Raw genomic sequence first — 24,287 nt, 5'->3', positions numbered from 1 at the left:
GTCATACAGCATTTAATTAATATTGACTAGAAAAACGTTAAAAATTTCACTTACGATCATTAACTGAAGAAATACGCTACGCTTTTAATTTAATTGCCGCGCGTGGACAACTGCAGCCAGTTTCCAAGCGACAATCGATTTTAATTTACATAAACGCGTTACCGCGCATAGTACTTTGTAGGACACACGGAGGTGCGATTTTTTTCAGGAAGCCCATTTAAGATGCATTCGTAAGTTGCAGAAGGTTCTGTTGCAGAAAATATAGGCACACTTGCCGATTGGTTACGTCACTTCCAGGCGTGGTACGGTGCGATGTGTGATGTGCGTGTGCTACTGAAAATGGCCGTGTACGTACGGGTCCGTCTAGTTTACTGATTTCGTGATACCCCTATTCACGTTCGTCCCGATACTATCGAGTGGTGAACGGTGGACTTTCGGAGATACGTGCACAGTTAATGAGATCGTGTGGAACGAAGCTCTGGGTGAATCGTCGATGGTTAGAAACCGAGACGAAGTGTGTGCCCGTTTCGTCGACGGTGGATCGTTGGAAGAGAGAAGGTGAGCAAAAGGATAATGTCTACAGATTTCTTCTCGGCTGTCGTGTGTTTTGGTATAAGGAATTTTGAAAGCTTTTTGCTTTATTGTCAGTCGAATGACGGATTTGTACGATTGTTCCGTGTTGACGAACCCGATCTGTTTTTCCATGATTTATTGCATATCGAGGTGAATGAAATACGTATATTAGTTTGGTAGGCCATAAACTGCATAGATGTCTTCGCGAAAATTTCATCGATGTGGCCGAAACGCATTCATGCACGCTTTCTTGTACAATGGTTATTCTTGATTCATTAAGAAGGTTTCGGTTTCCTCTTGTGTGATTGAAGACGAATATAATCCTTCGTACGTTTTCGATTCACAGAAGATGGGGAAAGTGTATTTACAAAACGATGGCGGACACGTATGACCGAAGTTTACTTGTCAAAATTGTGTCAACCTCGTGACCGCGAACTCTCGACATTTCAAACAGATTTCTGTTTTCGGTACTCTGCGAGTCAACATTTTTTCTCGTTACAAATGTTTTGTTCAAATTGTTTTCTCTAATTACAAATGAATACGTGAATTTGCATATAACTGAATAATTTGTATTTGCTGCTTGAGAATCACATGTTAAATTGCGTATGTGGGTACCAATCATTTATTTATGTAACTATTAGTATGTAATTTATTTGGTCATTGATATTATTTTTTTCAGTACTACTTTTATCATATTTATCTTTTTCATATCTAGTATGTTAATGATAAATGTATTATCTATAATACATTTTATTGGATGTTTATCATTAAATTGTCAAGTTTATATTAAATTTTGGTATATATATTGAAATATAGATAGATATAAAGTTATAGATTCGTGTTTTAGTAAACATTATATATTCATTTTAGTTGATTTTACAATACATTTCAGTTTATAATGTGTATCCATTGAAACCTAGCTACAACACATAAACCTAGAGGTCTCTCTTGTTGGAATGTTGTTCTGCTAGCTATGTCCCAGTTTTCTCTATCAATGGAATTTGTATAGTACTACTTTTAACTCTGATGTATTTCATTTAAAACTGATGCATTTTCTATATAATTTTTGCTATTTTTTTTTATTTCAGCTTTGTGTCTATTACAAGTGAAGACAGAAGGTTATTTATAATGGGTTTTGTTCTTGCTATATACATTACTTTCCATTCAAACATTGTAATTAGCAAGCATTGATTATAAGTTACCAAGATGCGGGAGAGATTTGGCACAATCCCCTGGTGTTATACGGGGATTTAAGTAAAATCAGTTTCTTAGAATATTCTATATTGTAGTAGACATGTGTTGAAACGTAGAATAGTACGAAAAACTGTATTGAAGAGAAAAAGATGACTTTATGCATCTTATAATTGTTTTGTGTAATAATGATTTATTTAAGCACTGCATAAAATTTGTGTAAGTGCAGCATTAAACTGAATATTTGTTGTTAATGGTGAATATTATTGAATCTTATAACAGAATGTAATAAAAGTACAGCTCTTATACATGTGAATGTATTAAAGAGGTATTACGAAAATGTCATTCTTATCAAATTTAAAGAAAGCGTTCCACTTTGGTGGCAACGATGCTAAGAAAAAGAAATTGTATAATAATATTAAGATGGATTGCAACCCAGAAGAATTCTGGGAAATGGTGGGTGAACTTGGAGATGGAGCATTTGGTAAAGTTTATAAGGTAAAGTTGTGAGTAGATTTAGAATGATTTTAGAGTTATATCTTATTAAATAATTTCATTATCTTTTCAGGCACAACATAGGCAAACGCAACAACTTGCTGCTGCAAAAATGTGTGCTTTGGAAGGAGAAGATGACCTTAGTGATTTTATGATCGAAATAGATATTTTATCAGAGTGTAAACATCCAAATGTTGTTGAGTTACATGAAGCATATTTTATTGAAGGCAAACTATGGGTATGTGTTTATTAAACAATATTTATAAGAATTACTAATACTTATTTAATGCTTATAATATGTTTACAGATGTTAATAGAATATTGTGATGGTGGTGCTGTTGACTCCATAATGGTTGAGTTAGAGAAAGCTTTAACAGAGCCACAAATTGCCTATATATGTCAACATATGACTAAGGGTCTTGCATTTTTACATAAATCTAAAGTTATCCATAGGGATCTGAAAGCAGGAAATGTTTTGCTAACAATGGCTGGAGGAGTGAAAATAGGTAATTAATATATTTTAAGCAAACTATGTGTATATGTTTTTTAAAACTAAAAAGGATTAACAATTTCCTGAGTTTACAGCTGATTTTGGAGTGTCTGCAAAAAATAAGCATACTTTACAGAAACATGATACTTTCATTGGTACACCATATTGGATGGCTCCAGAAGTAGTACTATGTGAAACGTTCAGAGATAATCCTTATGATTTTAAAGTAAGGAATATATCTTATGTTAAGAAGGTTACACTTGAAGTTTCTCATGTTTTTGTATTTTTTGTATTTAGGTAGATATTTGGTCACTTGGGATTACATTAATAGAATTTGCGCAAATGGAACCGCCAAATCATGAAATGTCACCTATGAGGGTACTTCTTAAAATACAAAAGAACGATCCACCAAAACTTGATCAACCTGGGAAATGGAGTAAGGATTTTAATGATTTTATTGCAAAAGCTCTTATAAAGGATCCAACATCACGACCTACAGCCGATGAATTATTAAAGCATCCATTTATAAATCGAAATTTGGATTCAAAACCAATTAGGGATTTGTTACTAGAATATAAAGCTGACGTCGTTGAAGAGGAATTGGTCGACGATGAAGCAGAGGTGGGTTTCATTCTCGACTATTTTCAGTTTACATTTTGCATAGTCATCGAATTCTGTCCGACGATTAAATATTTATATTCGTGGGGAAAATTATTTAATAAGAAAAAGAGTTTGTAAAGATCTTCTAATTCATAGCAATGTATAAAGCTTCACAAATAGAATTAATATGTACAAACGTTGTTACACGCTTTCATTTTGCTAGAAGGCCAAAAAAGCGAAAAAACACAGAGAACAATATCAGCGGATCGGTAAGCTGCTACTGGATGAAACATATAAAATGTGTAGTGTAATTTTATTATTTGTTTTTAAACGATTAAACAGTAAAGTATATTTGTTTGCATTCAAAAAGTTGGCAATATATAAGAAAAAATAATTTTTTTACTTTCTAATGAGTTATTAATATGTTTCATAATATTATAAAACACACTTACATTTAATACATATATGCATGATATATGTAAATGTAAACAAACTTTCAGAGAAATTCATGCATGTAACATTCAATGTTAACTTAAGCTTCTTTTTTTAATTTGCAAAAAAATATCAAGGTTATATTCAGTTCAATTGAATGAATAGTAGATATTAATTTTTCATTTATTGTATATTATCATTTGAAATCACGATTTGAAGAATTTCGTAAATTATCCCACATTTTTATTTTTTATAATAAAAATAATAACATTTCAATAAATATGTCGTTGTAATTTGAGTAATTTGGCTGTGCATGCGGCTCTCCTGGGCTTTGCCAGCCCCAACATCCCTGCGTTTGTCAGGTCAGTAGCTTATGCAATAAATGTTGTCTAATTTAATTTTAATGTATTGTTTTGTACATATTATTACTGTAATACTATGCTACGTTAATTTTTTTACTGCCATGCATAAGCTATTTTCAATGCATATTATTCATATTCAAATTTCATGTTTTTTGTACTTATGTTAAATTACATCAATTCATGTTGACATATTTTAATGGTTAATTTATTCTTAATTTATTGTTTCATGTTCACGTCAAATATGTTATTTTCCATTATCCCCGTTCTTCAAAGTCAGGTTTTTGTAGGATAGAAAGCATAATAGACTTGGATACAATAAAGTATAAATTAAATATGTATAAATTACATAATCATGTGAATACAATAAAGCAAAATGTTTTCAGGAGCAACGCACGTCTCAGCTTCCTCTGGAGCTGGATCAACTCGGAGATGACTCTGCATCTATGCGCAGTGACGCTGATGTTAAGAGTAAGTGTGATTCTGAGAACAACAATTCTACAACAGATAAAAAGAAATTACTACACTAATTGACATTTTTTCAGTTTCTGAAAAAGAAAATCCTGTTGCATCACCCGTGACCGCGAAAAAAGAAGAAAATAATAAACGTGAGATTAACAGAGAAGGAGAGAAGGAAGACCGAAACAAGAAATTACGTAAAGCAGAATCTAAAGAGAACATACCTGTTTTTGTTGAGAAAAAACAAGTACTTATTTTAAATTCATCTTCACGATTTTTGTATTTATACCGATAATATTCGAATGTCGTTTTCAGGCACCTAAACCTCCTAGTACAAGCGAAACAAATGAACGTAGAATATCTCGAGAAAAAGGTCCTGCACCACCTCCACCGCTCATGCGTCAAGATAGCAAAAATGAGGATAAGGAGAACATTTTGAAACTGGCCGATAAGCAACATACTATTGAGACATTAGACCAGTGTAAAATTAACGATGAAAAGCAACGAGATAAAAGTATCGTAACAGAAAATCAAGAAACAATAAACAAGGAACAGATGAATACAGACATTCTTAGCGAAAAGCAAAATGTATCGAATAGTTTAGGGAAAATGGCAACAGATATTAATGAAAAAGAGAAAATTAATCTGGATGACACGAAGAAAGTTGATATTAGACAAAAGCCGGTTGATAAAATAGCTCCTCCATCCTCGAAACCACAACTAACACTAGAAGAGAAGAGGAAATCTGCACCAGTTAAACCGGAGTTATCAGAAGATTGGGCAAAGCCAGTATTTAATAAACAGTCATCTTTGGAAGAAAAAAACAGGTAATGCAAATAGATAAATATTTTTTTTTCCAGATATAGTGTTCAATATTTTATTTCAGAATGGAGAAAAAGCCATCAGTTGATGTAACAGTTAAACGACAGTCTTCAATAGAAGAGAATTATAAAAGTTTGCAAGCGAAACGGAAATCTGTGGAGGAAAAGTTAAATGCGGTTTTAGAGAAACGATTTTCGATGGACTCTGAAATGCGAGCGAATGTTTCTTCTTTGGATGCACTGAAGTCTAAAGAAGCTGCAAAAACCGCCATGTCTGAAAAAAATATTATAAAATCTTGTTCCACTGAAAATATCAAAACAGATTATGGAATACATAAAACAGAACCAGTTGTTAAGAGTCACAGCGAAGGATCTTCCAGATATGATTCGTTGGAGAACTTCCCGGATGAATTTGATGGAAAACGAGACAAGAAAAAATGGTCGAACAAGGAACACAATTATGAAAATGCCGTCAATGACAGTTCGAACAGCGAGAAGAAAGGTTCTTTGGTGAATGTGTCAGTAATCACATCAACCCCTATTAGAAGTAGAAGTGCTTCGAGAAGAGGTAGTGGCGACAATGTTGTTGTTATTACTGGTAAGAAATGATCCAAATATTCATGACTTTTTAGGTATTTACACAAATGACATTAAAACATTCAAGAATTTTATTACATTTATTTATATATTTTTTGCCTTCTGGCTACAAAATGAAGTTTGCCTTATTACATTTAATATTAGCATTTGATTTTAAATAAAATCCTTACATTTTTTGTTTGTAATAATTGAGTATAAAGACATAAGAAAGAAATTACAAACAAGATATATGTAACGTAAAGCTTCTGTAGCTACTATACGTAATAATTCTTTGGATTCCGCTCAGGTACTCAGATATCTTAACCTTTCTAGTCTCTTCATCTCCTTCTTCGCTTTTTCCCCTTTCGTCACAATTCTGTTATCTTGTCACTGCTCTATCATTCCAGCACCTATTTCAATTTAATATTGCAATGTACTGTGCTTTTCTATGAGCTGCTTTAATGCTCTTTTATCTATTCGGCCAAATTATCACACCTAGTCCTAACTACCAACTTTTGCTCTCCATCTTTTCTTCTTTGGTCTTTTTCCATGCTAATAAACCGGTTCTTATGTACTTATAATAGGCGTTATATGAACCTTTCAGAAGTCAAATTAATCAAGTCCATTTTTTGTAAAAATTTTATCTTTGTCGCCAAAGCACATGACTAGTAATTAACATTTCAGAAACTGAAAACTTTATCTATATAGTTATATCTACTCTCATAAAATAATAAAACTGTGTATGATTGGTAAATTTATCATATTTCTGAAGCCATTTTGACAAATTTGAAGTTTTTTGTCAAGAATTCAATGCCTTAAAGAACAAAACCCAATCATTTTGTAAAGAATTGACTATAGCAGATTACTTTGGTTGTTTAATTTAACCTAACTTTAAAAGAAATTATTTATCATACCGTTACTTTTTTTTTCTTTTTGATTTATGAATTTGATAAGTTTAGTATCTGCGCAGCTCGTATTATGCTTTCTGTATCTTTTGTCTTGCCGTTACAATTGTATATTTACATTTCAGTTCTTCAATATCTCTTCTATATTTCTTGTTCTTAAAATATTCAAGTATTTGTAACATTTTTCAAATTTTTAGGTAAATCCGATCAAGAGCTACGTCCAAACACATCAACCGTCCGAATTACAGCAGAAAGTCCTGATCTATCGAACAGTCTCGCGAGTAATGTAAGTCAAGTAACAGTGGTGACAACGCATCCACCAGTTTTAGTCGATGCTGTATCACCGATGCCTCTTTCTTGTCGACCCTCTCCAACGTCGGAGGTCATAATCGTTGCAAACGAACTGAACAAAACACAGGTGAACGAAAGTTCCACGGACGATGACGGATTTCCTAGTCTGGACAGTTTGGAGTACATACCACAAGAACAGCCGATCGTTCTTACCGACGTGTCTAAAAGAGTCGGTAAGAAGTTAGACGAATCAGAGGTCCTGATCGTGAGTCCGATCGTAGATGAATTGCAGGATACTAGTCATGTTTCTGTGGTCACAGTTGGCGAAGATAAGGAACAAGTGAAGGATTCCTCTGTACTTAATAAACACGACACTGTGAGGACATCGCATAGCGACATGAGCCTGATCGAAAGGTCAAGTACGAAGAGTGATAGCGGGGATGAGATTACCAAAATGATAATCACTGGAACGACTGTCGAGCCTGTAGATGGTGAAGACACGGATCGAAACTCGAAGAAAATGAATGGTTTGCTCAAAAATGATAAGTCTTCCGTAACCCGCATCGATGAGAAAGTGATAAAGTCGATCAAACCAAAGGATGTTGGTGGAAAAGTGTACAAAGAAAAAAGGGTGTCTCCGGATAGCTTCGAGGGATCTAGATCTCAAAGCGAATCTGGGTCAACGAGATCACATACACCCAGCAAGAGCATAGATCGTTCGGATGCAGAGTCGATCTCTACTACAATTAGTCAGGACAGTAGGGAATCTAACAAGGAGAATCATTTAAGTCAAGGTCAGTCGACGGAAGTCGACGAGGAAGTGGTATTGCGACGGAAACCAGACTATAATCGTGATATACAACGACCGACAAGAACGAAGGAAGACATACAAATGATGAATTTGAAGAAGAAAACGAGAAAACGGACAAGGAAGTTCGAGATAGATGGTGTGGTAGTCACTACGACCACTTCGAAGGTGATTTACGGTGACGATGAAAATGGAAAGGTATATGATGATCAGATCTTCCGAAAGCAAGAACTGAGAGAACTGAAGATGTTACAAAAAATGGAGCAGAAGCAATTCCAGGATTTAACTCAGAAAGCACAGATCAACAAAGATCAACAAGAAAAACGGTTTGAGCAAGAAAGGCAACTCCTAGAACGAAATGCAGAAACTGATTTGGAGACTCTTGCGCGGCATCAGAGGCAACAGATTGAGAGAGCTGAAGCGCAACAAGAAGCAGACCTGAGAATAGCATCAAAGAAAATCCGTAGTGAGCAGGAGAGAGACCTCAAGCAGTTCCGGGAGGGTTTAAAACAGGAATTGAGATTGCTCAAACAAGAAGTGGACTTGATGCCCAAGGACAAGCGAAAAAGTGCGTTCAAGATACGCAAAGAGAAACTGGAGGCTGATCACGAGGAGAGAGAGAAAGACTTCCTGGATAAACTCAACGAAAATCATGAGCTATCTTTGAGAAGATTGTCCGATAGTCATCGTGAAAAGATTGCTTTAATGGAGAGACAGTTCTTGCAGCAGAAGCATCAATTGATGAGGGCTCGAGAAGTGCAAATTTGGGAAGCAGAAGAGCGACAGATCCATGAGAAGCAGCAGCTGCTGAAAAAGCAGCTAAAGGATATATTCTTCTTGCAGAGGCATCAGATGTTGATTCGTCATGAGAAAGAGCTGGAACAGATGAAACGGATGAACCAGAGAAAGGAGGAAGAACTGATTAAACGACAGACGGTAGAACGCAGGAATTTACCAAAAAGGATTCGTAACGAGATGAAGGCGCGTGAGATGATGTTCCGAGAATCTATGAGGATTTCGATGTCATCGGTGATTGCACCAGACCCTGACGCAGAGAGGGAGAAATTGAAGAAGTTCCAAGAGAACGAAAAGAAGCGATATAGAGCGGAGCAACAACGATTTGAATTAAAACATTCGCGGCAATTGGAGGAAGTTAGAGCGCAGAGCGACGCTACCATTAAGGAGCTGGAACAGTTACAGAACGAGAAGAGAAAGATGCTGATGGAGTATGAAACCTTGAAGCTGAAAGAGTTGGAGGAGGCATACAGTAAGGAGCTTCGTGAGTGGAAAGCGCAACTGAAGCCTCGCAAACAGGTACAAAATATATATTTGATTACTATTGTCCTTTTTTTTCAATTTATATGAATTTTGTAAAACAGTTTCTCTTTTTTCTTTTTTTGATTACTTCCAAGTGTCTCTTCTGTTGTTAGATGTTTCACGACAATAATTATCAGGTTGTTCCAGGAGTAACAATACTTTTAAGAAATATTGAAGATTTGTATGTCTTAGATAAAGATTCTATTGGATGGAATCAAGCTCAAATTGTTTTTAAGTTTGATTTTACTTTTTGAAAGAAACGACAATGTTTCCTGGAGCTATCATTTTTCTAAGACTATATTTCGATCTCTAAATGTTCATAATTATAGTTATCACGCGCTTGGCAACATCACAAATCTTCCCTTATAGAGAAGAAACATATCTCGATGAGCAGAGCAGAAAGAATTAAGAATTGTTCGCAATCCTAATTGAGTGTCATACAGTCATACTGAAATAAGTCTTAATATACTTGTTATAGAAGTTAGAGGCTGAGCTGACGGCTGAAATGGAAGCGTTGGAAGCTTGCTACCGAGATTATTTACCCTCGGGTCTTAGCAGTCTCTGTCCTCCCCTTCCTTCTACTCTTCCCTTAGATTACTCTAACATATTCAGTCTCGATGGCTGGGAGAAGTCTCCGCGCTTGCCTCGTTCCACACCAACCTCTCCGTGTCCATTCACTATTCCAAGGGTATCGCTAAGAGTTGGTGGCTCGGACAGTAGCTCTGTGAACGGCATGATTTCACGAAGCCATTCCAAGCCGGACTTAGTGCCATCCTCTTCGCCCCGTAGATAGTACTTTTCCAATCATGTTGTTTGATTTTGTCCCATCTCCCCATTTTGGTTTTGTTCTTTGTCCACCTGGAGGAGTTTCGAAATGAAATTTCTGATCGATCGCCGAAGGTCTAAAATTTCAGGCGATTTTAGCTTTAGCAGACTTCTTGTCTGCTATTTCCAAAGGACCGTTAGTGTTTTGTATTCACTTTTATTTCAAAGCTCCTCCCTCGTTGTATTGTGTTTCAAGCATTTGAAGCATAACACGTTCGCTTTACTTACCGTTTGCTTCGATTATATGGTAATATAATTTATAATGTTTCTAAACGCTGTATACATATATTAAGTAGAACGTACATTATACATAATATACATACTATATGTGTACGTGCACTATCTGCACATGCATATAATATTACACATACACATTTAATACATATATATATAGATATATATATTTCTTTTTTTTCTTGTTTTTGACGTAACCAAGTATAGAAATATACAGAGTATGGGATCTCACATGGAGAACTGAATAACATGTACAGTCCATTATTAACGCGTTCTGTGTCATGTTTTCGGTAGAACTCTGAAAATTTATTAGGAGATCGAACTATGATACTTATTTGGAGGAAGATAACAGCTAAATGGTAGTAATTCTTAATACATTCAGCTGTTGTTTACTTATTTTTGTTTCACTTCTAAGTTGAAGACACTTGGTCTTTTAATGAATATTTTAGAATAAATGAAGGGAGTCACCGATGGTTCACGTGGCACGTAACGTGTTAATTGTGTAACATTGTAAATGTGGTGCAGTATCATTTGGGGAAAACGAATGACCAATCACTACATATATGTATTTATAGAAATAGCTTAATATTGTTGGAAAGAGTGAAAATTTACCGAGCACATGGAGATGTGGAAAGTCTGTGGTCGGTAATTAAATTATTACAAAGTCAAGTTTATTTTTTAAAATTTTAGTACGAATCCAAAGCAACCCAGGAGGTGTTTAACCATCTTAATTCATAAACTTTCATAAATACAAAGTGTTTTCGAACACTTGTTATCTCAAAGTTGCTTTCTACTAAATAAGTGGTAATGTATACAAATTCTGAGACCTCTTAGGCACTTGTTGTCGATCGTGTCTAATTGTCGCGTTAAAAAACACCAGCTTGAATCACTTAATTTCATGGAACTAGTAACAAGGTGAATCCTGTGGTAATCATGGGGCTATATATGTTATATACTCATTAGAAGTAGTCAAGTGTAAACGCTTACGCATTTTGGGGGTTTTCGTAATATAAGTGTTTTCCATTGTGGTACGTTTATACATTTACATATTTATACATTCCCGTTACGTTACATAATTCCCCCCTATAAAGAGCCAGCTGACGATATGTTGAAAAAAAAAGAGACTCGACAAGTGGATAAGTGAAAGGTCTCTACTAGGTAACGAACCAGGTCAGTTGAAAGAAAAACTCTGTTGACGCCAATACATGTATGAAATACTTATGTATAAAATACTGTAGGGTGCAGTGTCAAGATGTTACAGGTTGATATCTCTGATTTTGAGATTTTTTTATTGAAGAAATTACATAGTAAATCTTCGTTATTAAATTTGTTTAGAAAAGATTCTATTACATATTCCGACTATACTTCTTCTTAACCATCATGTCCCTTTTCGTTGGTTGGTATAATATCTCTTTCAGATCATATAACGAAGAAGACCAAGTTTGACGAAGAATAAAAAAAGGCAAAAATATTTTGAGAAAATGACGACTTGTTAAACTCAAATAGTCGATTTTATTCTGAAAAATGACTGACCAACTTTTTATAATAAAAAAAAAAAAAAAGAATATACAGTATATCATTTTTCTCTTTCATCAAACGGTAGAGGGATACTTTCTCAAAAGTAAAAATTTCAAGCCCATCGATCTTCCCCCCAAACTAGAAAAAAATGGACATGTTGGGTTGAAGAAACATATAGGTGGAATGTCTAACAGAATCTTTTTTAAAAAAATATAACTACTTGAACATATAATAAAAACATACAGAAAGATTGAAGATAATTTATTATGTAGTTTTGTTAATAAACAATTCTAATGAAATCGATATTTTTACGAATAGAAAAAGAAATTCCCCTCTTAATGAGATAAGAAATACATATTTATTTTACATTAACTCTACCAAAAAAGTAACTTTGTCGCATAATAATCGTTGAGTTTCAGAGATAGTAGCCAATAACATCTTTAATTTTTCATTCAATATAACACAATTTACAGTAAGCGATTAAATTTTTGTATGAAATTTCTTAGCGTTAATTATTTGATGACATTGATTGTTTAGACTTTTTCAAAGAAAAAAAGAAAAATTATCTCCTTCAAAAGTTAACATATTCATTTTTCTAATATTCGTGACTTTCGTTTACAGAAATTGGAAGAGCAATTCGCTTTACAACTTGAGGAACAAGAGGCGATTTATGGACCGAGCGCGATACCTTTATGCCTGCCAGCCGATCTTCCCGATCTGACTCATCACACGGTTGGCTCGACGCGTAGCTCTCTATCGTCAGTGAGCGAGGGTTAACATGTCACTCGGGTAGAGCTGATCTGGATATTCCAAGTCTCGTCGAAGCAAGTCAGAAGCCACGAGTTACGGACAAGCGTCTCTCTCGAGGTCTGTTTCATCGTGACAGAAGTTACCGAAGTTTATCGAGGTAATTCGAGGTCAATCGAGAATGCTGACTGGCCAGGCAGAGGCGACCAAAGCTATGTTGGTCGCAAAAACGAATACGGCTACGACGAGAGGCGATGCCTGTTATCATAGACACGATCGCCACGATCTACGACCAATTTACACGTACTATGTAGCTTTCAGTTTAACTGTCAATCCAACGACAGATCCGTGTATGACGTGCAGGAGTTGCACAGCAATGAGCAAAGCTGTTACAACTTAATCCAGAGATCAGGAGAGGAAGCCTTACTTGTTTTTACAATAGGAGACCGAGTGGTTCTCAAGGCTCTCTTCTGAAATATATTTTGTACGTAACTAATTTCTTAATCGATTCCGTCAAGGGAATGCATCCGCCCGATCTACATCGTTCCCGAAGACTCCGTTGAGTCCATGGGATCCGTTCGTAATTCTACTCTGAAAAGGAATCTTTTTTTGTACTTGTCTTATACACACGCATTCGTGTCGAATTACCGTCAATTCGAAGGATATCTTAATTGTTTCATCGAGAATATGTGCGGGTAGTGTTTTGCAGTGTGTTTGTAGGATGTTCAGCGATTTTATACGCACGTAATGCACACGTGGAAGAGAAAAGAGTATATTTTCGATCGTTCAGATGCGAGATATATTATCATGCCTGTTGTATCTGGTACCTGCAGTTGCGTGGCGTTGTCCGAGCGCTTCAACCAGAGAATCTTTTGGTTGGTATTAAGGTACGTAAACGGCGAGTAAGCGACGGAAATGGTGAAAGTTTGTGAACTTTGAGGTAGAGATTACGCGTAAAGGGGATTTGCGTGCTATGAATTGAATTGCCGATCGTAGAACGTTATGTGGTTCCACTCGTCTCCGTTTCTCATTAATTTTTCTTGCGAAGGGAACGCGCTAAATTTCCGCACGGAATACAAAGGATCGTTTTTTATCGAGATGAAGATATACGGATATATATTTTTTAGATGAAGTAAAAGAGAGAAAATGTCCTAATGCTACGAATAAAGGTTCAATGCCAAATAATACATTTGTATGGAATATGTAAGGTAGAGTTCCCGACGGCATTGTAGAGAATCTCTTTTTTTTTAATTTACAAGCACGAGTATATGTGATTAAAAATTACGAGTCGTAGATTTTGTAAAAAAGTATATTTGTATGCAATATTCCTTTTCGTTTCTCTCTGTCTTCTTTACACTCCATGTACTTTTTTCCCTTTCTTTAATGATTATTGTGTATATTGATCTTTTAAACTTTCCCATTTCTATGTTCCAACCGTTGATCTGTCTATGAGACAGGCGCTTCTTATATATTTTATCGTCAAATGGAAGGTTTGTACATAAATACATATATAGAAATCGGGATGAATTGTTCAATATATATATTTTGAATATTCTAGTGCATGGTACGGAAACGATTCTGCGATCCCTTTTGGAAAATTGCCCAGTTCCTTTTTGTGGAATGTTACTTCCATTTCGCCAGAGGATCGTAAACAAGTAAAAGAGCAAACAAGGCGTTCTGAAACAAATGTTACGAGATTAATATATGTATTTCAAAAGTAAAGCAGAATCCTGGTAAACGTGGTTCTGTCAATCCTTTGACACGTTCAGTATGGGACGTTTTCAAGAGTTCACCCCCCATATTGGAATTTTTTCTTCCTTTCTGTTCTCTTGTGTCATGTGATGTCTTAAGACATTGTCTGTACGGTGGTCCGTACAGTTCGCTTGAGGTCTTATGACATCACTTGTACTGAACGTATTAAGGTACGGTCAAATTTATGATTCTAGCAATTCAAAGTGATTGCATCTTAGTGTCAAAAGGTTCACTGGTTTTAGGCTTAACAGGAATTCTTTTTTATCTTTGAGTTTGTTAATTTCTGTGATATCAGTTGCGGAACATTATGTAGAGTTTGTAGTGTGCCAGCGAGACATTGTAAGAATATCTATTTGAGATCTTATTATTCAATTTTTCGAGATTCTCGTAACCGCAGTATAAGTTTATACGAAATATGAGCATCGTCAGTTCAGTTGATTTAAACAAGAGAAACAAGGACATTTGCCAAAGCATATATACCTACATCATATATATATCATCATCATTATCATCATCATCATATATGTATACACATATGTGTATTCTTGAAAGTTTAACGATTACGGAGATACTACGACGAGAGAGGTGTGCATAGTACAGCTAAAAATCTTGATAATAAATAAAAACCCTTTTCGGAATTTGCTATGAATGTTCAAGTGTACTTTAATTCTCTTTGGGAATTTTGATTTTTTATACTCTCCTGGATGGAAGCTATACGTTCGGTGTATAAGTTCGGAGATTGTAGAGTCTAAGCATGTAGGCAGAGACAGAGTAGAGCATTCACTTTTGGAGACAGTAGGTAATTTAGAGGCATCGATCACGTGTGCATTATATTTAAAAAAGGAAGACAGTGAAAAAATATCTGTTTTCGTGAAATTTTCGTAATAGCCTTACTCACAGATTTTTTAGAGAACCGATCGCGTGCGTTATTACGATCGAAAGTATTTATATGATGACGATTAGAGCGTGGATTATAATGTAATATAAAAAATATATATATATATATACACATATACATAATATAAATGGAAAGAACGAATGAAACTTGTCGAATCGGTACATCGAATCAATCACGTCGATTCGCTCGAGGTAGTCATCGTTATATACATATATATAAATATAAAGTATTTTCTTTATGTTGCCCCCTGTTTCTCTGGAAGTAGTGGTTTTCTTCGGTCGGCATTTAATTATTATCACTGTACGTATGTATTACAGTATTTAAACATACGAAGAAGCAGATTCTGTTATCAGGTTTTCTCCTTTTTTCTCTGCTATTTGTATCTATTACACGAACTTTGTTTTCAATGTTTGCCGAATACATATTGACAGTGAATTATATACTCGACGTGTATATACATGTATACACATAGAATATAATATGTATATGGAGGATTGATAGACTGAAAGAATGAGTAAAGAAGAGGAGAATCAGATGAGATTATTGTTGATATGTTCGTTGCGATAAAATGTGCAACTAGTGATAATACCGTTTCCATTGGATTCCATATGATTTAGCACAAAGTGGTATTATGAAATCGAATTTCATCAAGCAACTTCCCGTCGAATAAGACAAGTGTTTTAAACAAAAAAGATATGTTTCATTTCATAGGACAAACGAAGTTCACGTGAATGAAAAGAAAGAGAAGGAATGGTATTCGCGTTTGTGGTTTCTCGAAGCATTTTCCTCTTTTTATACTTTAACGCGTGTTTGATCGATTTTCTTACGACAGTGTACTTCTTCATCTTTAGGTCGAGTTTATTTTATATAGGTATATTTATATAATGGGTTAAGCGTTAAGTTGTTTATTTTACGAGCGTAAGCATGATTGTCTTTTATAACTGAAATTCAAAAGGGCTCCTATTTTCTTTGCGAGAGAGATTCATCTGTGCAATGGGAACGCGTGGTTACCTCAAAAGAAGCTTGATGCGATTTTTAATGGTTCTGAGTTAAAAAGCAGAAGCAATTTACATGTTTCACTATAATGTTTAATATAGAGTTAGGTATCCACACATTCCCTGTGTCGAAGACAGGTGAAGAAATTGTTTTGTACCTATGTAGAATCTGGAATGAAAAAGCGAACAAATAGCAACGGAATTTGACATCAGGTCGTCTTCTGAGTGCTAGCTGGCTACTTCTGTAATGAACCACTGCTACTTTTTGTCTTGCTCTTTTTTCCAATTCTATATTTCGTCCAATAGTAGATTCTAGATCCCATACTGAACCGTCCTGTGCAGACATTCGCTCTCAAATATTTGTAACGTAACACTTTTTGACGGCAGAGAAGGCTTTTTTTTCTTTGGAATTCTTCCTTATTATATAGCTTCTGCCAATGGGAGTTTTATCTTCTCGAATGATGATGCATCGCGTGTCCCAATTAACGTCCTTACCAGTCTTGCAGTTTTTAACTTCGCCTAAGAGCCTATCGTTTTAGTATTTTTCCAAGGTTTCCAGCTAGTGAATTACAATAGCCGTTTATTACAGGAGTTTCTTCCCATGCGCAATATTTAATCTTTGAAAGGCAGTGGCTGGGACCAAATGAACCCAATCATAGCTTCCCGATTGGAACCAAGGATTAATATGTTAGGGGTGAAATAGGTCTGCTTTGATGGATGCGCTCCGTACGCAGGTACTCTCTAGGTTTCAACTCAAAGCTTTGCCTCTAGTTTCGTAACTCGGTGGCAGAGCTGATCTTACTCTGTAGCTATCGCCTCCACAGATACTGCGGAATGATCTAAATCCTTTTAACTCGTTTCGTTAGGTTAGACATTTTTTGGCGTCAAAGCCGATTGTCTTGCTAAGATAATGCCAGTTCGGATTCATGATATAGAACAAATATTGCAATAGATTACTGGTTTGGCGTTTGGAGAATGATTATATTCTTCAGCACATTGGCTTGATAGCCCTTCAGGAGCACTTGAAGGTCTCAGCAATAAACGAATCGTTTCTCCGTTACGGGTGCTCTATCGCACATTTCTAATCATCCTGTGAACTATGATGTTCTTGAAGTCGTTATGAATCACTCATGTCAGCGTGTCTATACGCTTATCTTCCGAACGAGAATAGTAGTACAACTTTCGATCTTTTTCCTCCAAGTTTAAAGAATAATAGAATTTTGAAGTTTAATTAGAAAAATTGTTATAATGAATAGACTAATTAGAAAATCACGCTTTTTGAGTTGTGTCATTTTTGAAATTGGCCATGGCAAATAATTGGCTGACGTACTACCTCACACCACCTCACTCTTTTCATCCCGAATCCTACAACGTGATGTCAAAAGTAAGATGAGGATAGTATTGGACAGACCTGCATAAGGTATAAGGAGAAGAGGCCCAAAAAACCGGCAGGAGACTGTGCAATAATTGGGAAAACAGAAAATCTTTCCTTGTTCGAAAGAAAAAACATTGTACTTCCAAGATGTGCTGTATAGTGGACATGTGCGGGTGAATGTCAGCGCAGGGTAGTTGAGTATGGAATTCAAAAGTTCCCATAGAACGAGATATAAGATCGAAGAAAATAAGGAGATGCAGAGCGGAATGAACTTATTATACAAGTAGCCAGTTACTACTCAGAAGACATGAGTTTGAATTTCGCTGCTGTGTTCATGTTCTCTTTTTTATCCCAGACTTTAAAATTCTCTATTATCACTGAAAAAAAAAAAAAAAACGTTTATGTGAACCGTAAATTATTGCACGTGTTCATGTGTTAATTACCCCCTTTGTTCCATATGCGGGAGTGATGTTTTTTAATCCGATAAGAAGAGTCACCCAAAAACTAGTGCAAGTTTCGTTAAACGGTTTTACTGTTGTTTCTCTTCCGAGAACAATCTTTTATAGAATACCTTTGGGAAAATTTAATCCCCTCAAGGCGACTTCGCCAATTTTGCCCAATGGAAGTCAAATCAATCAATTCTTATATACTGGTTGCTCTACAATGCGTGTCCAATACAAACAAAATTTAATCAACATTAAAAAATTTACAAAACGTGTAGAGAAACATATGATAAAAAAGTCGATTCGGATGCTGTAAACACCATGTACTACTGTCTAAATTTCGATTTTCTCTTTACAGATTGTTACAACTGTTTTTATCGAATGAGATTTTTTTTGGAATTTCACAACGTACTTTGGGACAGTCATTGTACGTTTTCTTGGGTATGCGAATGGAAGTACTACTTTGTATTGGAAGCGAAGTCGTTTTAGAAAACCGATTCCATATATTTTGCAAGGCTCGTTTTTACCTTAGGTAATTTTGCCGTGAAAAATGTTGTTCATGTATGATCGGTATGTACGTCGTGTGCATGGATGTGTGTAAGAGAGGGAGAACATGTCAAAGAAGAAATTATACATAGAAATACACGCCGCTGTAATATAGACTCTTTATTAATTAATTGCTCAGTACTAGATATAAAAAGGAAATTTTTAATTCAATTAATGTGTAAGAACTAATGTTACGATTATTTCTATGGTAATGTTACTAAGAAACGCGATACAATAAATATTTTACTTCTATCTGTCTTCGAAATTACTTTGCGTGGATGGATCACGAAAACCTTATCGGAGACGTGACTTATCAAACCGCAGTGAAATAGCAACGATTTTGCGTTCGGATAAAAGATTGCGGTTTTATATTTTTTCCGTTTTTATTTTTTGTTGTTTTTTACCAAGAATATAAAGTCGGATGAAAATAGAACAGAATAATAGTTTATAGCGTGGTAACATCGAAAGAACAGGACATCGTTGTTTAAAAGTGCTACATATACTGTAATTACCGTAAGTGAAGAACAACTTGTTGGAGACTCGATTGAAGTTTGATATTATATATTCTAGTTAATTAACACAAACAAATTTTGAAACTTTCATGATAACGATGTACAGGGTCAATCCATCAGTTTTTCGGTTTATAACGTAAATATTGCTTCCTGAAAATTTCTTTTATCCCACGGTTAAAGTTAGGTTAAAGTTAAAGTGTAAGAGGAACTAGCAATTATGGCTGAACTATAAACGTTATTTCTAGGAAGTTTTGTTTATGGGGCGTAAAATCATTTTTCGTGTATTATAAGCTGGTTTATGTCGAATTATTGGGAATTATAAAAAGTTGTCTTTTATAGAATCCATTTATGGCAAGTGATTCCAAGTGATTCTTGACGCATAGGTTACGTACCAGCACACAGATGGCTGAAACAATGAGAAAAAGAAAAGTGTGCGTAATAGGAGCTGGCGCAGCGGGTTTGTGCGCAATTCGACATTTGGCGCCAAATTTGAATTTTGAAACAAAAGTTTATGAACAAACGAACGATATCGGTGGCACGTGGGTGTATAGGGAGATAACTAGGCTCGATGAAAATGGTTTACCTGTTCACTCGAGCATGTATCGAGATTTAAGGTTTGATTTCGCAAATCTCTTGAAATTGAACAAAACAATAGAATTTTTGTAATTACCAAGTTCTATAATTTCGCCATAGAACCAATTTACCAGCAAAAATAATGAATTTCCCCGATTATATGGAAATGAATGCTGTACAACCTTGCTGCGTGTCGCACCAGGAAATTCGGACTTATTTGCAAAATTACGCGACGCATTTCGATTTGTTGAAACATATTCAGGTAAATGAAATTCAAATTATGAACCTTCGTTAATTCATCGAGTCTAATATTGCAGTTCAATAAGAGAGTAGAATCAGTTCGACTAGAAACCACTTCTGAAGGCGAAGATAGATGGATTGTTACGATAAAAAATTTAAATACTAAAATAAAAGAGAAGATTATTTTCGACGCTATAATGGTTTGCAATGGGTGCGTGTTTTTTAATTGAAAAACATAATTCACAAAGGGCTTGCATATTTTTGTTTTTGCTACAATTCAGGCACTACTTTGATCCTTACGTGCCAGCAATACCTGGCATTGAGACATTCTCGGGAATGATAATACACAGTCATTCGTACAGAAAACCGGAAGACTTTTCCGGTAAAACGGTTATGATTCTGGGAGCATCCGCTTCCGGAATTGATATTGGAATCGAGTTGGTCAACCACGGATCTTGGGTATATTTGAGTCACAACAATGAAAGGTATTCGACTATCATAGTCAGTGAGCGACACGGTCACATTGTGCTTTCAATATGCATAGGTTGAATAATCCTTTACCATCAAATATGGTCGAGGTCATGGGTGTAGAACGGATAGAGGGAGATCGAATCTATCTGAAGGATCAAAGTGTAATTGTGGCGAACGTTTTCATGTTTTGCACTGGGTATCGATATAGTTTCCCGTTCCTGGACCAGAACTGTGGCATACGAGTGAACGATAATTATATAACTCCCTTGTATAAGCATTTAATTAACATTGATCACCCCACGATGTGCATCGTTGGAATACCCAGCATTGTTATACCGTTTCCTATGTTTCACATGCAGGTAATAGTTGTCAATTATTTCTTCAAAGAAGTAACATCCCAGGAGATTATTATAGGACAGAAAAATTCCTCAGGTAAAATATTTCCTCGCTTTGCTTGAGAAGAAGGCAACATTACCTCCTAGATCAACCATGTTGGAGGATTCGGAGTTAAAAGTAGCTAAGAAGAGACACGCACACAGGTTGATGGACAATCAGTGGAATTACAATAATTCACTGGCGGACGCTGGTGGTTTTGAACGTTTACCGAAGTTCTACAAGATCGGCTACGATCTATGGGCATCTGGAAGGAAAGGAAATCTCTTACACTACAAAAATGCTAAATTTGTGGTATCTGCGGATGGAGAATCTGTAGACATGGTCTTATCGAACTAAAGCGCGTGATAGCGATTTGTAAGTAATGAAATTGAAATGATATTTTGAAATAGTAGAGCAGCAGTATTTAGTTTTACTATTTTATTATTGGTAGAACTTGGTGATTGGTGCGCGTTGGAATTACTTCGATGTAAAATTTACGGAGTGAGCTGGGCTCGCTAGATTGTTATTTTAATAAAATGATCACAGTAAACTTTTGTAACTCAGTCCTTATCAATCAGTCAATACCATAGAGCGTGAACTCCTTAAGAAGTGATTTTACTCTTGATCCAGTCCACAAGGTCGATGACGTTGGTATAGACGCCAGGTGAATCTGGTTCACCGCAATCAAATCCCCACGAAGTTATACCGATAACGATGAAATTGTTGACTAATGGTCCACCTGAGTCTCCCTGCGTATATTAATAATAAGATAACAATGTTCAGTTACATAAAGTAGCATTAAAAAGAATAGTTAACATTAATATTGCTTTGTACGCATAAACGGGGCCGTATTTACCATAAGGCGCATTAGGCGCGTGCTGCGAACTCATTCTATATGGCGCTACTTTTTAAAACCTTACTCCTTATAAAGAACAATATAAGAAGCAGCCTCTGTAGGAAAATTTCTTAAAATCCATCTTATTGTTCCAGTTTCTTGATAGGACAGGTATGTACTCTTTAACTGAGTAATTTAGTTATCACACTCTTTTTTTAAATTTAAATTTCAATTCATTTACTTTCATACTTTTTTAAATAGAAACATTTATATTACACATCAAGATCGTGTTATTTTCATTTTATTCAAAATGGTAATGTCGACTTTTGTTATGAATAAACTCAAAAAAATATGATAATTATTTAATATAGGGAAGGCAGCTCGGATGATCTTGACTTTGATATGTGTTGTCAAAGACAATCTCCTAAGTAGCTTTCAAGAAATTTCAAGCGTCATTCGATATTTTTTAGAAAGTTATTAACAATGATGTTTGTACATAGTATACATCTGTACCTAATTGTGTGAGCGAATGTTCTCATAGAAATGAAAATCGAGAGTATTCTGCATTCCATTTTGTTATTCTACATATTAGTACTGAAAGTAAATGGCATATTTTTCAAACATTTTTTGTTAATAACTTTTCAACGAATCATGAACGACGGTTGAAACCTCGTAGGAATTATGTATTTAGGAGAGTACCGTTAACAACATATGTAAAGGTCAAAGTCATAATTATATGAATTTGATTAACCAATACAGTTTTGTTCTTTTGAGACCTCATATTGCACCTAGGGTTTTTAAAGGTATACGTTCAACCATGCGCATTATAGTAACTGTAATGCATAATTTAAGGCTCTCACAGATCAACGTAAATTTTCTGCGGCGAATTTTTCCTGGCATCCTTTTCGCACCAATCTCAATTTGTACGTCTGTTTTTTCAATTCGCAACAAGTTCGCTGCCGCTGTGGAAAATTCGCGTTGTTCTGTGGAAATCTTTATGTTAAGGAATTTCTTAACACCACTTAATAACGAATAAGATATACCTTGTTGTTTCTTGTAATACAGTATTTCTAATTTCGTGTAGTTGTTAAACTTTTTTTAATTAACTATGCTATACATCTAACGAAAGTTCAAATTGCAAACTACGTACATACCTTGCACGAATCTTTTCCTCCTTGTTGGAACCCGTAACAAACTTGACGCTCTGTGACTTCATACCTATTTTCATAATCCCTCACGCAGCTGTCTCTACTTATTTTTGGCAAGATAACATATTGTAGAGTTTCGGATAGTACTGGATCATTATCCTAAATAATGAAATAAGTGTTCAGATTGATTGTCCGCTATCACCTTAAAGACCATTTTCAGTACATAATCTTACTATAAAGTAACCCCAACCGGCTACCAAGCCCCATTCAGTGTTAATGAATGCTGGCTTCACCGGTAGCTTCACTGGTTGTGTGATATCATTAAACTTAAATGGTGGATAAACTTTAAACACTGCGATGTCATAATCATTGGTTTTGTCATTGTATTTCTCGTGATACACAAGTTTCGTTACATTGTGCACAGTTCCACCTTCGTCGTGCTTATTGGATCCACTGCGGACGGTTATTATATCATCGCTATCAACGAATCTGTAATTAAGCAGAATTAAGTTTCAATGTTCGTGCTGAGTCAAGATTCCGTATAGTTAAATGACAAAGTGCGACAATATTGTTGCTTACAAGATAACGCAATGGGCAGCAGTTAGCCCCCATGTTTTGTGGATGATAGCAGCACCGCACGCATGGTTGTCATTTACCATGTATGATAGCTGTAACAAAATAATCGTTCTATTACTTATCTCTCTATTCGCTTCTTTATCACCTTATAATTTATTATTTTCGTTAAACCTTGGTCAATTGAAATTAAAGTTAAATGTGACTTAGGCCGCAATTACTGTGTTATTTACCATGTATGGGACTTCCGAGATATCGATCGGTGCTCCATCGATGATTCGATCCACTGAGGGCAGTTCTAGTCCATTTACTTTTACTGGCCATATTAAAAAAAGACAGATTGATAGTGTCTGTTTAGCACGTTCTAGGATCTGATTTTTAGCTGTTACAAAAATTCTACAAATTACAAATAGTTGTACAAGGAGACAAATGAGAAATTATCGCAAAAGTTGATAGATGATTATAACAAAATCATTTTATTAGGACCCAATATTTGTATTTGCTTAGTATTCATTTAGTTTTTGCCGAAAATTTAGTAATCTTCTATTACCTATGTAGTACTTGAGCAGTATTCACTATTTAGTATCTATCTAGTACTAACGTACAATGTAGTAACTGTACATGTAGAGTCTATTATATGAACTTACGTAACACGTACTTACTTTTGTATTTTATGCATCTACTTATCGTTAGTGTTAGTATTTATTTAGTATGTATTTAGCATTAAGTTAGTATCTGTTTAACATTTATCTAACATTCAATGTCCATGATCGTTCAATATTGATCTATATATACAGTACTAGATACTCAAATGGCTGCTACTTACATCTAAAAATTAAAATAACGACGGCGCAAACGGGTAGTACTTCCATAGTCAAGGAACTTTTTCCGTGAACGTCTTTTACTTCAT

General features: G+C 35.3%; 3 protein-coding genes across 12 annotated transcripts; 2 read left to right on the top strand and 1 right to left on the bottom strand.

Moving 5' to 3' along the window:
- The first annotated feature begins 336 nt into the window (after positions 1-336).
- Positions 337-18,902, top strand: Slik (Sterile20-like kinase). 9 transcript variants are annotated; one of them, XR_013002620.1, is made up of 15 exons: positions 339-558; positions 1,662-2,262; positions 2,333-2,497; positions 2,567-2,765; positions 2,845-2,975; positions 3,047-3,370; positions 3,573-3,619; positions 4,089-4,143; positions 4,527-4,611; positions 4,686-4,846; positions 4,915-5,426; positions 5,486-6,018; positions 7,099-9,314; positions 12,516-13,528; positions 18,463-18,902. XR_013002620.1 is itself a non-coding variant. In XM_076385147.1 (14 exons), exons 2-14 carry the CDS (start codon positions 2,104-2,106, stop codon positions 10,108-10,110), a joined length of 4,893 nt encoding a protein of 1,630 aa, XP_076241262.1. In that variant the 5' UTR covers positions 337-558; positions 1,662-2,103; the 3' UTR covers positions 10,111-10,500. The 9 variants fall into 9 exon arrangements, 8 of the variants coding, with proteins under 8 accessions (XP_076241262.1, XP_076241259.1, XP_076241263.1 ...); XM_076385147.1 differs by lacking the exons at positions 12,516-13,528; positions 18,463-18,902 and adding an exon at positions 9,796-10,500 and having other exon boundaries at positions 337-558; positions 4,098-4,143; XM_076385144.1 differs by lacking the exons at positions 12,516-13,528; positions 18,463-18,902 and adding an exon at positions 9,796-10,500 and having other exon boundaries at positions 338-558.
- Positions 18,903-19,552: 650 nt separating this feature from the next.
- On the top strand, positions 19,553-21,381 carry LOC143183580 (uncharacterized). Its single transcript, XM_076385185.1, has 7 exons — positions 19,553-19,776; positions 19,856-19,997; positions 20,053-20,186; positions 20,257-20,460; positions 20,520-20,805; positions 20,879-21,196; positions 21,273-21,381. The coding sequence occupies exons 1-6, from the start codon at positions 19,565-19,567 to the stop codon at positions 21,176-21,178; spliced, it is 1,278 nt and encodes a 425-aa protein (XP_076241300.1). The 5' UTR covers positions 19,553-19,564; the 3' UTR covers positions 21,179-21,196; positions 21,273-21,381.
- LOC143183575 (trypsin 5G1) lies at positions 21,204-24,269 on the bottom strand. Of its 2 annotated transcripts, none has more exons than XM_076385178.1 (6): positions 24,204-24,269; positions 23,611-23,759; positions 23,384-23,472; positions 23,038-23,293; positions 22,811-22,963; positions 21,204-21,570 (listed from the first exon to the last, which is right to left on the bottom strand). In XM_076385178.1, exons 1-6 carry the CDS (start codon positions 24,247-24,249, stop codon positions 21,424-21,426), a joined length of 840 nt encoding a protein of 279 aa, XP_076241293.1. In that variant the 5' UTR covers positions 24,250-24,269; the 3' UTR covers positions 21,204-21,423. The 2 variants fall into 2 exon arrangements, with proteins under 2 accessions (XP_076241293.1, XP_076241294.1); XM_076385179.1 differs by having other exon boundaries at positions 21,205-21,570; positions 23,611-23,693; positions 24,204-24,259.
- Between the last annotated feature and the right edge of the window lie 18 nt (positions 24,270-24,287).

The sequence above is a fragment of the Calliopsis andreniformis genome, chromosome 9 (assembly GCF_051401765.1).
Source record: "Calliopsis andreniformis isolate RMS-2024a chromosome 9, iyCalAndr_principal, whole genome shotgun sequence".
NCBI classification, from domain to species: Eukaryota; Metazoa; Arthropoda; class Insecta; order Hymenoptera; family Andrenidae; genus Calliopsis; species Calliopsis andreniformis.
Note: the sequence above shows the minus strand (reverse complement) of the source record. Positions and strands in the feature narration are given on the sequence as shown.

What these genes read in the sequence shown, in the direction of transcription:
- Slik (XM_076385144.1), top strand. Translation starts at nt 2,104, where the DNA reads ATGTCATTCTTATCAAATTTAAAGAAAGCGTTCCACTTTGGTGGCAAC. An exon ending in CATTTGGTAAAGTTTATAAG is followed by an intron (nt 2,263 to 2,332) that starts GTAAAGTTGTGA and finishes TTATCTTTTCAG; the next exon opens with GCACAACATAGGCAAACGCA. An exon ending in CAATGTTGTTGTTATTACTG is followed by an intron (nt 6,019 to 7,098) that starts GTAAGAAATGAT and finishes TCAAATTTTTAG; the next exon opens with GTAAATCCGATCAAGAGCTA.
- LOC143183580 (XM_076385185.1), top strand. Translation starts at nt 19,565, where the DNA reads ATGGCTGAAACAATGAGAAAAAGAAAAGTGTGCGTAATAGGAGCTGGC. An exon ending in GCTATAATGGTTTGCAATGG is followed by an intron (nt 20,187 to 20,256) that starts GTGCGTGTTTTT and finishes GCTACAATTCAG; the next exon opens with GCACTACTTTGATCCTTACG. An exon ending in TTGAGTCACAACAATGAAAG is followed by an intron (nt 20,461 to 20,519) that starts GTATTCGACTAT and finishes CAATATGCATAG; the next exon opens with GTTGAATAATCCTTTACCAT.
- LOC143183575 (XM_076385178.1), bottom strand. Translation starts at nt 24,249, where the DNA reads ATGGAAGTACTACCCGTTTGCGCCGTCGTTATTTTAATTTTTAGAT. An exon ending in TCTCGGAAGTCCCATACATG is followed by an intron (nt 23,473 to 23,610) that starts GTAAATAACACA and finishes ATTTTGTTACAG; the next exon opens with CTATCATACATGGTAAATGA. An exon ending in CCGGTTGGGGTTACTTTATA is followed by an intron (nt 22,964 to 23,037) that starts GTAAGATTATGT and finishes TTCATTATTTAG; the next exon opens with GATAATGATCCAGTACTATC.